Raw genomic sequence first — 14,219 nt, 5'->3', positions numbered from 1 at the left:
AGTACTCCAAAGAAAATCAGAAATACAAATAAACTATTCTAACAGTTATGAATAAGCAATATATTCGTGGCATTAGGCCAAAACCTATTTTATATGGGAAGGTGGAGCGTAATTTTACTACCGCATGTATAATATTCACAACAGGTTCACACAGGATAAGGAAGCTCTGTATAAATGACAGATGGGAGTGGTCACTCAAACAGGTGTGACACACTGACACCATTTATCAATAAATAAATAAAAAGAGGCTGAATGGAATGGACTCCATAGGTTGGGTCAGGTCAACGGGACTTGTTTAGTTCCCTGAAGATGATTCAGTCTTCATGCAGAAGAAACGTAGTAGTGAGACTCAGATATTTATCCTCTGAGGTCACTAATGCCACAGTGATGTAATGACAGTCATTAAGAGTCACTGGTAATCAGAAGTCACTTTCAAGTGCAAGTTGTTATTGTTCTTATTTTCACTTCAGAGGTGAGGATGGTCTTTGAGTCTCCGTAGGATAGATGAAACCATAGAATTATAGGTGGGAGAGAGATGGTATCTCTTCAAATCAAATCAATTTTATTTATATAGCGCCAAATCACAACAAACAGTTGCCCCAAGGCGCTTTATATTGTAAGGCAAAAGCCATACAATAATTACAGAAAAACCCCAACGGTCAAAACGACCCCCTGTGAGCAAGCACTTGGCAACAGTGGGAAGGAAAAACTCCCTTTTAACAGGAAGAAACCTCCAGCAGAACCAGGCACAGGGAGGGGCAGTCTTCTGCTGGGATTGGTTGGGGCTGAGGGAAGAGAATCAGGAAAAACACATGCTGTGGAAGAGAGCAGAGATCAATCACTAATGATTAAATGCAGAGTGGTGCATACAGAGCAAAAAGAGAAAGAAACACTCAGTGCATCATGGGAACCCCCCAGCAGTCTACGTCTATAGCAGAATAACTAAGGGATGGTTCAGGGTCACCTGATCCAGCCCTAACTATAAGCTTTAGCAAAAAGGAAAGTTTTAAGCCTAATCTTAAAAGTAGAGGGTGTCTGTCTCCCAGATCTGAATTGGGAGCTGGTTCCACAGGAGAGGAGCCTGAAAGCTGAAGGCTCTGCCTCCCATTCTACTCTTAAAAACCCCAGGAACTACAAGTAAGCCTGCAGTCTGAGAGCGAAGCGCTCTATTGGGGTGATATGGTACTATGAGGTCCCTAAGATAAGATGGGACCTGATTATTCAAAACCTTATAAGTAAGAAGAATAATTTTAAATTCTATTCTAGAATTAACAGGAAGCCAATGAAGAGAGGCCAATATGGGTGAAATATGCTCTCTCCTTCTAGTCCCTGTCAGTACTCTAGCTGCAGCATTTTGAATTAACTGAAGGCTTTTCAGGGAACTTTTTGGACAACCTGATAATAATGAATTACAATAGTCCAGCCTAGAGGAAATAAATGCATGAATTAGTTTTTCAGCATCACTCTGAGACAAGACCTTTCTAATTTTAGAGATATTGCACAAATGCAAAAAAGCAGTCCTACATATTTGCTTAATATGCGCACTGAAGGACATATCCTGATCAAAAATGACTCCAAGATTTCTCACAGTATTACTAGAGGTCAGGGTAATGCCATCCAGAGTAAGGATCTGGTTAGACACCATGTTTCTAAGATTTGTGGGGCCAAGTACAATAACCTCAGTTTTATCTGAATTTAAAAGCAGGAAATTAGAGGTCATCCATGTCTTTATGTCTGTAAGACATTCCTGCAGTTTAACTAATTGGTGTGTCCCTTCTGGCTTCATGGATAGATAAAGCTGGGTATCATCTGTGTAACAATGAAAATTTAAGCAATGCTTTCTAATAATACTGCCTAAGTGAAGCATGTATAAAGTGAATAAAATTGGTCCTAGCACAGAACCTTGTGGAACTCCATAATTAGCCTTAGTCTGTGAAGAAGACTCCCCATTTAAATGAACAAATTGTAATCTATTAGATAAATATGATTCAAACCACCGCAGCGCAGTGCCTTTAATACCTATGGCATGCTCTAATCTCTGTAATAAAATTTTATGGTCAACAGTATCAAAAGCAGCACTGAGGTCTAACAGGACAAGCACAGAGATGAGTCCACTGTCTGAGGCCATAGGAAGATCATTTGTAACCATCACTAATGCTGTTTCTGTACTACGATGAATTCTAAAACCTGACTGAAACTCTTCAAATAGACCATTCCTCTGCAGATGATCAGTTAGCTGTTTTACAACTACCCTTTCAAGAATTTGAGAGAAAAGGAAGGTTGGAGATTGGCCTATAATTAGCTAAGACAGCTGGGTCAAGTGATGGCTTTTTAAGTAATGGTTTAATTACTGCCACCTTAAAAGCCTGTGGTACATAGCCAACTAATAAAGATAGATTTATCATATTTAAGATCGAAGCATTAAATAATGGTAGGGCTTCCTTGAGCAGCCTGGTAGGAATGGGGTCTAATAAACATGTTGATGGTTTGGATGAAGTAACTAATGAAAATAACTCAGACAGAACAATCGGAGAGAAAGAGTCTAACCAAATACCGGCATCACTGAAAGCAGCCAAAGATAACGATACATCTTTGGGATGGTTATGAGTAATTTTTTGTCTAATAGTTAAAATTTTATTAGCAAAGAAAGTCATGAAGTCATTACTAGTTAAAGTAATACTCGGCTCAATAGAGCTCTGACTCTTTGTCAGCCTGGCTACAGTGCTGAAAAGAAACCTGGGGTTGTTCTTATTTTCTTCAATTAGTGATGAGTAGTAAGATGTCCTAGCTTAACGGAGGGCTTTTTTTATATAGAGCAACAGACTTTTTCCATGCTAAGTGAAGATCTTCTAAATTAGTGAGAAGCCATTTCCTCTCCAACGGTTACGGGTTATCTGCTTTAAGCTGCGAGTTTGTGAGTTATACCACGGAGTCAGGCACTTCTGATTTAAGGCTCTCTTTTTCAGAGGAGCTACAGCCTCCAAAGTTGTGCTCAATGAGGATGTAAAACTAATCTATCTATCTATAGATAGAAAATCTATCTCACTCACAGAGGTTAGGTAAAGACTTCTACTGTAATGAAACTTATTCCCCACTGCTGGGTAGTCCATTAAAGTATAAATGTAAATGTTATTAAGAAATGATTAGACAGAAGGGGGGTCAGACCAAGATCTAAAGTATGGTTAAAGTGGTGGGTGGACTCATTTACATTTTGAGTGAAGCCAACTGAGTCTAATAATAGATTAAATGCAGTGTTGAGGCTGTCATTCTCAGCATCTATGTGGATGTTAAAATCGCCCACTATAATTATCTTATCTGAGCTAAGCACTAAGTCAGACAAAAGGTCTCAAAATTCACAGAGAAACTCACAGTAACGACCAGGTGGACGATAGATAACAAATAAAACTGATTTTTGGGACTTCCAATTTGGATCGACAAGACTAAGTCAAGCTTTCAAATTAATTAAAGCTCTGTCTGAGTTTTTGATTAATTAATAAGCTGGAGTGGAAAATTGCTGCTAATCCTCCCCCTCGGCCCGTGCTATGAGCATTCTGACAGTGTGACTCGGGGGTGTTGACTCATTCAAACTAACATATTCATCCTTTTGTAACCAGGTTTCTGTAAGGCAGAATAAATCAATATGTTGATCAATTATTATATCATTTACTAACAGGGACTTAGAAGAGAGAGACCTAATGTTTAATAAACAACATTTAACTGTTTTAGTCTGTGGTGCAGTTGAAGGTGCTATATTATTTTTTCTTTTTGAATTTTTATGCTTAAATAGATTTTTACTGGTTATTGGTGGTCTAGGAGCAGGCACCGTCTCTACGGGGATGGGGTATTGGGGGGATGGCAGGGGGAGAGAAGCTGCAGAGAGGTGTGTAAGACTACAACTCTGCTTCCTGGTCCCAACCCTGGATAGTCACAGTTTGGAGGGTTTAATAAAATTGGCCAGATTTCTAGAAATGAGAGCTACTCCATCCAAAGTGGGATGGATGCCATCTCTCCTAACAAGACCAGGTTTTCCCCAGAAGCTTTGCCAATTAACGCGCGAAGCCTCCGCTCCTCTTTCCATGACAAAAACTCCTGTAACAGTGGAATGTGCCGTTCATTTCCAAACTGGACGCTGTGTTTTATCCGGGACGTCGTCTGACTAGCACAGGAATTGTGAAAAGACGTGGACATCAGCACTTTTTCGGCACATTGAGACAGACGTGCGGAGGAATTCCACATGGCGCAAAGCAACGCCGTGATGAAGTCTCACGGGACATGTTCTGGCATGTCCAGGCACATCCACAATTTCTCGGATAATCACTCCATGGGAAAACCACCGACAGCTGTCTGAACGCCATCTCAAAGCCGTCCTGTGAGACCAAAATGGAGGTGTTCCTTTGTCTCGCTCATCAGCAAATCGGTTGTGACGTGTGAAGCCTCCGCTCGGCTTTCCATGACAAAATCTGTTAAAAGTGAAATCTGCCGGAAAATGGCTGATGTCCAGCTCTTGTGATAACCAGAGAAAGTGCACACGATGGTCTCGGATCCACAGAGCCATCCGTTTAGAAATGATCCGGTGGTTTGTGGCTCTCGATGGCGGCACGGAGCGCGGCGTGCCGAGCGTCCTTAAAGCCGTAGTAACAGTCCTTATTCTCTGTGAAGCCTGTAAAATTTTCACCGAAAGCCAGATAAATTTTTCGAATGGTTCCCAGCTGCTTGTCTCTAACAGTTTCTGAAAAAATTCTGATGGAAAAAAAGCCCAAATCATTCCGCCATTTCCTGACAATGAAAATCCGCCGAGGGGGCTGGACCACTCCTCACTCAAAGCCTGCTCACAGGCGAATGACGCAACCGACAGGCGTGGAAAGTCTCACGCATGCGCACGAGGGTTCAAGCTTGTCTGACGCAATCACACGTGATTCAAATCCATATGGTTTTTGAAAAAAATAATAAGGTCGGATACTTTTCTAACAGACCTCGTATTTAGAAATAATATGGCTCTAAACCTGAAAAAGAGAAATGCCAAAGGTTCACCACAATGTCCAAAGTTTCAGGTCACATAAGTAGCATAATATATGAAAAAAGTTTTTAAAATGTATAAATAAATTACAAAAAAAAAAAAAAAAATGTGCAGTGTGTTGGTATCAGGTGAACTTGTGTCACGTATCAATTCACAGCACATGCTTGGTCCTAACTTGTAGCACCTTCTTCCAGTCGTAACACTTTTCAACACTGAATGTCTTACAGCTACTAGGTTTTATTTGTTTGATTAATGTCGATTTGTGCCAGTAATTTATTTTTAGAGTCAGTTAGCATAATAGCAGGCTAATGCTTGTTTAGCATGGTGTTAAAGACGTTTGGTTGCATTTTCTGATTGAGTGACAATTATAAGCAGTAAATCTCACAAATCAAACTGTTCTCCAACACAGCACAATGTTTTCCACGTCCGTGGGAGGGCGTGTCAGACATGTACAGCAGTTTATTCACTTTTATTTACTGTACATTTACCACAGCTGCCATCTATCTCTTAGCACTGTGTGCTATGTCTTGACCAAGGTGCTATGAGCTGTATGTTACGAGTAAATCCTAACAATACCATTCTTGCCTCTCTATACTGGTTGCCTGTCTATTTTAGAATTAATTTTAAAATTTTATTGTTTACTTTTAAAGTTTTGAGTGGCTTGGCTACCATGTATCTGGCAGATCTCTTACACATATACACCCCACAAAGGTCTCTCAGATCAGCTGACCATTTACTTCTTGATGTTCCCAAGTCGAGACTGAAACACCAGGGTGACCGAGCTTTTGCTGTCGTGGCCCCCAAACTATGGAATGAGTTGTCTTTGGATGTTAGGCTGGCTCCTTCTTTAGAGGATTTTAAGTCTCACTTAAAAACACATCTTTTCTCTGAGGCTTTTCAAAATTGTTCATGTCATTTCAAAATTGTTCATGTTCTAGTCAGTGTTAGTCATGTTGGTCAATTTTTTTTTTATCTATGTTGTATTTTACTAATGTCTTATTTGGAAAGCACTTTGTTAACTTTGTTTTTCTTTTAAAGTGCTCTATAAATAAAGTTGGAATTGATTTTGTGGCATGTTCCAAGTTAAATTCGACCAAGAGGTACCCCGTGTTGTGACCTTCTCCAGGCTCTAGAACTGGCTCCAAGCTCTAGGGCTGGCTCTGAATCAAAGATACTCAACAACAGGGCTTGAAACAAGAGGTGACACTGTAGTTTCTGAAGGTGGTTGAATGAAATCTGTGACATTCACTGTCCTATTAATAGAAACATGAGAAAAAAACCAAAAAAAAAAACAGAGTTGGATGCACCAGTGTGTTCACAGACCTCAGAGGGTTGAGACAGGAAGGCCAGAAATTACTTTTAAAAAGTATATTCTCCAGCTATCTTAGGGGAATTTCAAGGTCTATCATCTTGTTGGAGAAGAAATAGCATTAAGTTTATTTGAAACAATGAATGTTTGATAAATGAAGTCCTGTTGAGAACCTTTACCTGTGATGGACGATATAAGTTATGATGGAGATGAGCAGACACAGCAGCATCACTGCTGTGCAGGCGTACACCACTGGATGTAAGTAAACTCCTGGGTACGGTGGGAAAGACAGCACTCTCTTCAAATCCTGCAGAATGACAGAACAGGAGTGATGTAGGAGCACCTGTTACTCTAAAGAAGCATGTTCAGCCTTTGAACCCATCTTACAACCATTCAGGCAGAGCAGTGGTTTCAAACATGTGGCCCCCAAAGGCCCCCACCACTACCACCACATTCAACTAATATAGTGCTCAAACTAAAAGATACAAACAATATTACAAATGAAAATATAGGGATATATGTATCTACTTGGGAACCATGTTTTAACATGAGTCCAGCTGTTGCTAAATGGTGCCACTTGGAGCCTCTGGCATTCATCAAGTCTAACATCTCTCATCAAAACGATGAGTAGAAGCTTGGAGGTCTCCTGTCAGAGGGCAGGATGTGCTGTGCCTTTCCACGCCTCAGCACAATTACTCATGCTTTATGCAGGACAAGTTTTATCCAAAACTGTTCATCTCAATCCACAGTCCAGTCAAATACAGTGAATGACTGAAGCCCGTCTCACATGCCTGACATTTAGAGGTGTGTTTAGCACTTGCCACCAAGCAAACCACAATCTGCCACAAACATGTCACACAACATCAAACTGGTGTGGGCACTCACCACACCCCCTTCAAAACACTCAGCTCTCAGACTGAGTTGCGACAGTCTCCCCTTACACGCCACTATTGACGTCTCTCGATTCCTTGATCATACAGTCCCAAGTAGACTACGGAAACAAACTATTCCTGCCGTATGAGCATGTAATCAATGAGAAAGTGTGTAGAAACAATGTGACCATTTGATCCCCTTAGAATAGGTCCAGGTTAGTCATCTTTGAACTTGTCCAAGGTCTGTGTCCCAAGAATGTTTCTGACTGGCAGTAATAGGACTGCACTTACACTGAGCACAGGCAAGCGGACACAAAGTCTTCGGAATACGGGTAAAAATGTCAGATAAAAATCAGTCAACTGACTCAGAGATGCAGCATTTTAAACTTAACGCATCAATCTGGTTCCACGATTTAACCACGAACAGGCCAATTTGTAAAATGTTACTGACAACACAGCAAAAAGGCGACACCCACAAAGCATTGTCAAGGAGACACAGTTCACAAATGACAAACATGTCTGAGAACATGATAACTAAGCATGACAGAGGTGCAAACTATTCCTTTTATTCCTTTACAGGGTAACATGTCACACGTCATAAAATCCAATGGACATCAACCTTCTTCGACCTTTACTTTGGAGACCAAGCATTCAACATAGTCAAAACTATTCCATTTATTAATCCTATTCGCACAACCAATAATTTGCACCACTTTTTCCAAAATTGGAGCAACTTTAACTTTTGAGCCCTGTACAAACTGAAACTGACCTTTGTCACCATTTTTGCTGTTTTTACCCTATAACTCCAGAACATTGTCATAGATAGTCCAAACTATACTTTTTGGAATCTTTATGATCAGACAAATAATGTGTTAACATTATTTGACCCCTGTGTAATTTTTTTATTGACCCCTGTAGCTCATTAGAGGTCAGCTCCAGGATGGAACCATATCTGAAAATAAACAGTTAATTTAGAATGTGTGCGCCGAATTTCATGCTTTTATCACAAACTGAACAACTGTTATGGAAATTTTAGCTACGCTCCACCACTATTAGCTTCTGAGATCTGACAGGATCAGGCTTAAGCTGACCTTACACTGTGTGAGTTTTGGCCCTTTTTCAGCTGATTTTTCACTCGTGCGAGAATTTTTTGGATCGCGCCGAGCTTCAACTTAATCGTGCGTCCTGCATCATGTAGTATACATGGAGCAAGGAGCTGCGTTTATCCTCTCACGACCACCTCTCGATCGGCAATCGTATGGTCGGATGAAGATCAAACAGTGCTAAAGCAGTGCTACAAGCGTCTATGAGCTAATTTACCCCAAACTCTCGCACTGTGCAAACACTGGAGAGAGCATAAACAGTGATCATCTCTTTGGGAGAGCAGCTTCTGTTTCTTTTTTCCCCATTATTCTTCAACTCATTTAAAGTCTTGTATTGTTTTTTTTTGTTTGTTTTTTTTTAAACTTTGATGTCTCCCATCAAGATTTTTTGTAAAAATAAGAAATGTAAATAAAGTTTGAAAATAAATAAATAAATAAAATTTGAGTCCGACGTGTGGTTTTTAAACGTACAATGCGAGTAGTCAGATTGCATCAGAGCATCGGGCTGTATAGTGCGAGAACTTAAATCGTGCGCTCTGAACTTTTACACCGTGCGGTTTTGTCGCACAGTTTGAGCTGGAGTCGAGTACAACGATTGAAAATATCATACAGTGTCTGCCCAGCTTTACACAGAGCAGTCCGGCTGCATCTTTATGCTCCTGTGCCAAGTGAAATTGAGGAACAATAAAAAAAATTAAAATAAGTAAATAAATAAACAAATTGGTCGACAACTTTGGAAAACATTAATAAATTTTGAAAAGAGTAGATTTTATAAATTTTTTATATTTGTCCCCTAAATGCACGACAGAGCTGTTAACTGATAAAGAATGCACAATAGAAGGATTTTTAATGTGCTTGCAAAATGTTTACAAGTATCAGATTGGGACTCTGTATCGGCAGACGCTCAGTATGACATATACAGCGGGTAACATAACTATTGAACATGTCACCATTTTTCTCAGTTACCATATTTCTAACGGTGCTATTTCATGACATTTTCACCAGATGTCAGTAACAACCCAAGTAATACACACATGCAAAGAAACCAAAACAAATACGTACAGAAATCAAGTTATATGTAGTAATAAGATGGAATGACACAAGAAAAGAGTGTTGAACATGCTTATTTATGTATTTCTTATGAAAGCCTTTGTTGGTAATGAAGCTTCAAGATGCCTCCTGAATGGAGAAACTAGTCTCATCCATTGCTCAGGTGTGATTTTGGTCCATTCTTCCACACAAACAGTCGTCAAATCTTAAAGGTTCTGTGGACCTCTTCTATAAATGCTGATCTTTAGTTCTTTCCATAGATTTTCTATTGGACTCAAGTCAGCTGATTGGCTGGACCATTCTAGCAGCTTCATTTTCATTCTCTGAAACCTGGTGAGAGATTCCTTAGAATCATTGCCTTTCTGAAATGTCCACCCTCGTTCAATCTTCATCATCCTGGTAGATTTTTATCAAGAATGTTTTGGTACATTTTTCCATTCATCCTTCCTTCAGTTACAGTGGAATTTTTGAACGGCTCTCTTAATGAACAAATCAGGTCATGAACATATTTTTTGAACAAAAAATGCACCGCTTTTCAAACAAAGTCTTAGTTCATGAACACCTGCTGCTGCAGTAGGTGGCAGTAATGCACCGCGTTGGTTTGCCATCTGCCAATAAACTTGAAAGAAGATGAAGCAAGAACGTCAGAGACACGTCACACTGTGTGAATGCTCTGTGACCACAATCAACAGGATTGTGGATGACACACTTTGGATTTTCCTTTTTTTGTTGGTGTTCCCCGCAAAGAAGCTGTTATGAGGCCAAAGACAGACGGAAAAAGTGAAAAAATGAGGAGGAAAGTTGTGAGAACCACAACAGAAATTGGCGCTGTACCTCGCTTTGCAATATGGAATGGTAAAATCTCCAGTCCATGCTGAAAAACAAAGTTGTGATAAAGGGAGCTAATGTTGCTAAGGAGTGACAGTGATTACAAAACAAAGATCATGGGCACTGGAAGAGGTGGAAAAGTTGTTGCTGATCTGGATAAATGAAAAGCAGTTAGCCATTGACCACCGTACTGAGCTCTCTACCGAGGAACTAGAACTTCATCAGAAAGAGCAGCAGAGGGAGGTGATGGAGGAACTGACATCAAGCCTTTTCTGTACAGGTAGGGCAAAATTTAATAGTCTATTTTCTTATAATTACTGTACGGTATTTTGTATGAGATATGCATACTCTTTCTTTATGTCTGCCTTTTATGCATGAAGTGTTGTTAAAAAGGTAAAAACAGTGTTCATTTTAAGGCCCAGAACAGATGAATCCATTTTACATCGTTTCTGATGGGAAAATTGGTTTTGGTTTAAGAACAACATTTAGGAATGAATTAAATTCTAAAACAGAGGTTCCACTGTATAAGTTTTCCAGTGATGTACGAGGTCTGTCAATAAAGTATCGTACTTTTTTATTTTTTTCAAAAACTATATGGATTTCATTCATATGTTTTTACGTCAGACAAGCTTGAACCCTCGTGCGCATGTGTGAGTTTTTCCATGCCTGTCGGTCACGTCATTCACCTGTGAGCACGCCCTGTGGAAGGAGTGGTCCCGCCCCCTCGTCGGATTTTCATTGTCTGGAAATGAATGATTTGGACTTTTTTTCCATCAGAATTTTTTCAGAAGCTGTTAGAGACTGGCAGCTGGAAACCATTTGAAAAATTTATCTGGCTTTTGCTGAAACTTACGGGCTTCACAGAGAATAAGGACTGTTACTACAGCTTTAAGGACGCTCGGCGCGCCGCGCTCCGAGCTGTGACAACGAGGCAGAAAACGCCAGATCATTTGTAAGCTGATGGCTCTGTGGATACGAGACCATCGTGTGCACTCTCTGGTTATCACAAGAGCTGGACATCAGCCATTTTCCGGCAGATTTCACTTTTAACAAGAGATTTTGTCATGGAAAGCCGCGTGGAGGCTTTGTGCGTAATGACCGATTCGCTGTTTGAGCGAGACAAAGAACACCTCCGTTTCAGCGTGTCATGGGACAAGTTCGGACATGCCTATCTCGGCTTTCAATGCTTACCAGTCCAGTAAGTATCAGAGAAATTGTGGAAAGCTGGGCATGTCCTAGCTTGTCCCATGACACGCCGAAACGGAGGTGTTCTTTGTCTCAGTCAAACAGCGAATCGGTTGTTACACACGAAGCCTCTGCGCGGCTTTCCATGACAAAATCTCTTGTTAAAAGTGAAATCTGCTGGAAAATGGCTGATGTCCAGCTCTTGTGATAACCAGAGAAAGTGCACACGACGGTCTCGTATCCACAGAGCCATCAGCTTAGAAATGGTCTGGCGTTTTCTGCCTCGTCATCGCAGCTCGGAGCACGGCACGCCATGCGCCATTGTGGGCCGTCCTTAAAGCTGTAGTAATAGTCCTTAATCTCTGTGAAGCCCGTAAAATTTTCACTGAAAAACAACCAAATCTTCGAAATGGTTTCCAGCTGGCTGTCTGGCAGAGCTCCTGAAAAAAAATTTCATGGAACAAAGCGGCAGTAGCTCAGCTGTTTGCTGAGAATGAAAAGCCGATGAGGGGGCGGGACCACTCCTTCCACAAGGCATCTTCACAGGCGAATGACGTCACCGACAGGCGTGGAAAAACTCATGCATGCGCACGAGGGTTCAAGCTTGTCTGACGTAAAAACATATGAATGAAATCCATATAGTTTTTGAAAAAAATAAAAAAGGTACGATACTTTGACAGACCTCCTATGCTTTAAAAAAAAACACCCCACACCATGATGTTCCACCTCCAAACCTCACTGTTGGTGTTTTTGCCATTTATGATGTGTATTATGGCTATCAAAGAGTTCAATTTTGGTCTCACGTGCTTTCTCTTCAGTAATGGAGTCTTGCGTGGTGAACGTGCACACAGGCCATGGTGGTTGAGTGCATTACTTACTGTTTTCTTTAAAACAATTGTACTTGTTAATTCCAGGTCTGTTATGTGCAGACGCAGGTTGAGGAGCGGACCAACGTCTGACCGAACCCAGCGCTAAATAACCAGAAAGCGGTTCCACAAACAAAACGATTTTATTTCCCCTCCAGTGCAATAATTAGTGTACAACATAAATTTTTGGTTTGTCTGGCGGAGTGAAGGACGGCGCGCTCTCCAGCGCCCAAAAGGATCGAAGCCTCAGCGCTTCTGGACTCAGATTCACCGCCAAACACCCCCCAGGTGGACACGACAAACTGACTCTGAAGGATGGAAAAGGTGAGGTAAGTCAACAGAGCTACAGCAAATATCTTTCAGAGGCACACACTATCAGCAACACATTCAGGTCTGAATTTAAGCTTTATGTAAATGAGCAGCTTCTCACAACAGGTGGAGGATCATCAGTCTGTACGCCACGGCAGTGAGAAGCAAACTGCACAATTCTCATCAATGTTCAAATATACTGCATAACAAAATGCCAAATTACTATTAACGATCATTCAGACAATAATCACCTCTGATGTGTGCTGACAGCATGTGTCCCTCACCCGTCCTTCACAGGCACGATGTGTCAAACCCTGGCGCGGTCCTCAGCGTCTCACAAACGAAAGTCACAAGGTCGAGTTCCCGGCAATTCTGCTTGAACCACTCATGGCTTAAATGCAGAACGCCATCTCATTATCTGCTTCAGCTGAAAGTCTAAGTTTACACGTGGACATCATCCGCAAGTGCTGCAAGTCAGTAGGCCTGCACGTGAACATCCTCCACAGGTGCAGCTAATAATGCTGATGAGGGTGAAGGACTCTTCTGCCAGCACCTTCTCCACAGACAAAAACCAGTTTGCATACCACCTGGAGAGCAAAGAAAAGAAAACAACACAAAAACATCCAGCCAAACCCCCAACACACAACAAGGTCTTTCTGAAGCAGTCCTTTGGCTGTTGGACAACTCTTCTGATAATAAGCGAAGTGCGCAACGCATCTGCGCATGCGTGGGTCAAACGGGGGCAAAAATCCCAGCTACCAAACTCACACCGCTCCCATTGAATTTCATATACAGTAGCATTAGCGGACTGTAAAAGTTAAGGCTTACAGGGATTGTTTCAAAGGTTTTAAGCCTTAAGTGACACATACAATAATGACAGGTGCACATTGTGCTGTTTTCAAATGCTTGAACGGAATTTATAGGCTTGAAAGTTGGCTGAAAACACACAATTGCAAAGCTCCACTGAGTCCACACAAAGACGGAAAGAAGAAGAAATGTGGTCGTAAACCTCCATTCTACACAATGTCGCCACAGAAAAGAAAGATCCAGATGGATGTAAAAGACGGACTAAAATTGTAAGTTTCTTGCACACATTTATTTTGTCAATATCCTGAAACTGTGCCGCCGTTTTCGTGCATCGGCTTCTGACTAATGTCGCACCATGAATGACGTGGTGCGTAATGTTGTAATATTGACATGTTCTATAAACGAAGTGCATGCATGCACATATCATTGTATGTCTGTCAACTTATCAAAACAAACGTGACACCAAAGAGGTTATATGTGAGACCCACCTTCATTGTCGTTATTATGAAGCCGGCGGAGTAGCGATTTCTCATCCCTGCTTAGCAAATATTCTGCAATATCCACAGTTTCAGTCTCTGTTTGTTTGTCTCCAACTATCAACAAGGGCCGGTCATTTTCGACAGCGGCTCTCTCTTCGGCACCAACGGTAGTTTCTATAACAATGCAGCACACGTAAGCACAGCCAGCTCTTCTTTCCGCTTCTGTCCACTGCCGTACGTAGTCCTGGTTGTAACAGGCAATCCGCGGAGCTTACAAAAACACTTTAAATCATCAACTTTCCAGCAGTTGAAATGATCCAAAACACAGCACTCCTCACTGCTTTCCGCCGCCATAGCTTGTGGGTTGGTAGTCGAGCAATTGAGCCTACCCATA

The 14,219-nt window shown here is 41.2% G+C and overlaps 1 protein-coding gene across 1 annotated transcript in view; it reads right to left on the bottom strand.

The window, feature by feature from the left end:
- The window catches only part of adgra1a (adhesion G protein-coupled receptor A1a), a 46,555-nt gene that overhangs the window by 11,830 nt on the left and 20,506 nt on the right, over nt 1–14,219 (bottom strand). Inside the window, exon 2 of the mRNA XM_034193810.1 lies at nt 6,506–6,633. Coding sequence (XP_034049701.1) covers nt 6,506–6,633 — 128 coding nt within the window. The remainder of the gene's footprint in view (nt 1–6,505; nt 6,634–14,219) is intronic.

The sequence above is a fragment of the Thalassophryne amazonica genome, chromosome 18 (genome assembly GCF_902500255.1).
Source record: "Thalassophryne amazonica chromosome 18, fThaAma1.1, whole genome shotgun sequence".
NCBI classification, from domain to species: domain Eukaryota; kingdom Metazoa; phylum Chordata; class Actinopteri; order Batrachoidiformes; family Batrachoididae; genus Thalassophryne; species Thalassophryne amazonica.
Note: the sequence above shows the minus strand (reverse complement) of the source record. Positions and strands in the feature narration are given on the sequence as shown.